We start from the raw sequence: 3,003 nt of genomic DNA, 5'->3' as shown, positions 1-3,003 counted from the left end.
ATAAGTTAGTTAGTTAGATTGATAAATATAAACCTTTTCGAAGTCAGGTCTGCAGCTGATGCAACAGATAGTCAAAATAAAACTACCAGCTCATAGTTCACGTGTGAAGTGAGCAAATTCCTCTACTCAGTTGTGACACAAGCAACTAACAAACCATTCGACAACATTCGGATTCACCGGAAGGGTTCTTTGATTTCGCGCGAAAAGTTCGAATATTCGAACTTCACTCAACACATTCTGAGCTTGGACAGGAACCGGAATCCACTTTCTCAAAAGCTACGAACACTTCGAAAGCGCAACCGACCGCTTTTGCGTGCAATATTGTGAAAGCTCTGTGGGAGAGAGCTTCCGTTGAGCTTTCGTACCACGAGCGTTTTGCGTACAACATTGAATGTTCGGCGCGTGAAAAATTTCAAACCACACGGGCGCGCCCCGGCATTGTGTGTTTCGTTGTTTTTATTTCAAACACGGAGTCTGGTTCGGAGTGCCGACCACGAGATGGCGCTCAATGGCGTTGGCCGACGGTGCACTGCACTGTGGGGAAAAGGCGGTCATAAGTCAACTTTAGTCAACAAAGAAACTGAGGGTTTTAGTTATATTAGCCTAAAATAGATAAGTTATCTATGATAAATCCGAATTTTTAGCCTTTCATGTTGCGTAGATTCCGAGAAATCATCTGTCAAAGTCGAAAGAGTGATGAAAATGGCTCTTTAAAACCAACTTTTATCAGCTATTTTAACGTGATCGTTAGCACAGCTCTGCAACTGTAATATACCTATATTATACATCATTCGAAAGGTAATGAATCCATATTTCATATGAAATAATCAAACGTTTACGTTTTGCATTACTGGTACATTTTTTTCGGGAATTTGTATAAAAAAACTAGGAAAAAATACAGTTTTTCAACTTTAGTAATGCAGCAAAAAAATGTACAGCGTTGTACATCCTAAACAAGACATTACAATTAAAGTTTAGACCATTTTAAACATTTACTGTAAGTTTTACTTGCAGATTCCGGCAGAAAAGTTACCAAATTCCTATTTTAAAAAATGATGATACAAATTTGGTAGAAACGGAGACGCCTGGTGTCTGGTTTGTTGAAAATTCACGCATTTGCAGAGGAATATCCATTGAAACATTTTTGTGCAATACAGATTGCATAACCTAGGCGTTTAGATTGTGCATTAAGAGATTTTAGTGTCATTCAAATTGCATAGCTCGGGCGTTTAAAAACCTTAAAATATAGCGAAAAAGGCTTATTTATTATACTTGAACGCTTGTTTTACACATAAAAAGTTGAATTTAATCAAAACACATGCAAAGAAAAAAAAACGTTGAAAAAAGTCCATAGATTCCTCCTAAAAACACTTATGTCCGCCTTTCCCATATAAATTCCCTACTGTGCTGTGCGGTGGTGCGGGGGGTTCAGCGGCAGAGTCCGGTGTAGGTGGCGCTGGGCCCGTACGGGCAGCCGGCCGCGGCCGGACCGCGGGTGTAGGAGTGTTCACCGATCACGTTCGAGTAGGAGTAGTTGCAGACGAGATAATCGTGCGTCCAGACGTAGCCACCGGCGGGGGAGTACGTCTGCCAGGAGACCATGCCGCACGCCACCCGGACCGCCCGGTCGTTGGCGATCTGCGTGAAGTGGGCAAAGTCGGGCCCGACGTACGCGTCCGGGTAGCGGTCCACGAAAGGGACCGCCAGCGGGTACTCGTCGAACCAGTGGTCGATGATGAAGCGACTGACCTGGTCCACAGTCACGTTCAGCCCGAAGTGCCGGATGATGGCGATGTTCTGGCCGGCCCGGGCGAACGTGGCCGTGTTGCGGCAGTGGTCGTGCGCGTACACGCACGACCGGGCGTTCTGCTCGGCCAGCCACTGCAGCTCCGTGTCCCAGTAGAGCTGCGGCATCCGGTACGCCGGCTGGTAGCCGGGCAGCGTGCCGAGCGCCAGCCGCTGGCGCTGCTGGTTGTGCTGGTGCAGGATCGCCCCCTTGCGCTCCTCCGTCATCGGCACCAACCGGGGCTTCCGGCCCTGGCACGCCTTCCCGAACGGGTACTCGGCCTCGCAGCCAACGTGCGCCTGGCCGCCCGGGCAGAGCTCCCGGCGACAGTAGGACTCGAGCGAAGTTGGCGAACCCAGACAGGGAGGCGCCAAGCCGATCGACACTAGCAGCAGCAGCAGCGACACCGTCAGCAACGACACCATCTCTCGTCACCGTAGCACACACAATCCGCACTCAGCTGACGCAGTTAACACGTGGTGACGACCAACTCGTGGCAACGACTAACCCGCTATCGTCCGGCGACATCGAGCCAATGTGCTGCCGAACCGCGGGACGGGTGCGAGCCCAAAACCGGATCTCCGCGTCCAGGGGATGGGAACGCCCGGCGGGGGGTGCCGAGGGCTCAGCCAGAGCAAGCAGCTGGAGCAGACCAGAGCCCACCCAAATGTGTGACTTCCCTCCGCCAAAAACTGGCCACCTGGACTGGGCTTGCTGGGGAGGAGGACCAGCAGATGGACGTGGGAACCGTTGGGCAACGGTGCAAACATTTCTCCCCACCCCTCCACCTCCTCCATGGCTCCACCAAGAACCCAGCCGGGAACCGGTTCTAGTGCCGGGCCCCGGGCATAACTCGCCCGCGTTTCTTGGAGCGCCTTTTTTCGGGCGGGGGGAAATGCTAATTTGACACTTCCCGCAAACATGTGAACGAACCGAACGGCTTCAAGGTCGCCCCACCTGCATCCGGTCCGCGTCACGTGCTCGCGGGGTCGCCCCGATCAGCTGGCGGGTCAACCGGCTGTAGGAGTCACCCCATCAGCTGGCACATGACTCGGCACATGACTCGGCGCGTATCCACGACACGACATCCCCCCCCCCCCCGGGGGGTCGGTTCCATGACCGCTCCCGGAGGCGTCGACCTTTGGAAGCTAGAGTGACGTCACCCGGCACCAGGCCCGGCATCCCGGGGGAGGGAACTGGAGATGACACAATCGCGC

The 3,003-nt window shown here is 52.7% G+C and overlaps 1 protein-coding gene across 1 annotated transcript; it reads right to left on the bottom strand.

Moving 5' to 3' along the window:
• Window positions 1-1,428: 1,428 nt before the first annotated feature.
• Window positions 1,429-2,211, bottom strand: LOC128269878 (antigen 5 like allergen Cul n 1-like). The gene has a single exon (XM_053007286.1). The coding sequence runs from the start codon at window positions 2,209-2,211 to the stop codon at window positions 1,429-1,431; it is 783 nt and encodes a 260-aa protein (XP_052863246.1).
• Window positions 2,212-3,003: the final 792 nt, after the last annotated feature.

The sequence above is a fragment of the Anopheles cruzii genome, chromosome X, assembly GCF_943734635.1.
Source record: "Anopheles cruzii chromosome X, idAnoCruzAS_RS32_06, whole genome shotgun sequence".
Classification (NCBI taxonomy): Eukaryota; Metazoa; Arthropoda; class Insecta; order Diptera; family Culicidae; genus Anopheles; species Anopheles cruzii.
The sequence above is the reverse complement of the archived record's forward strand: the minus strand, read 5'-3'. Positions and strand labels throughout refer to the sequence as shown.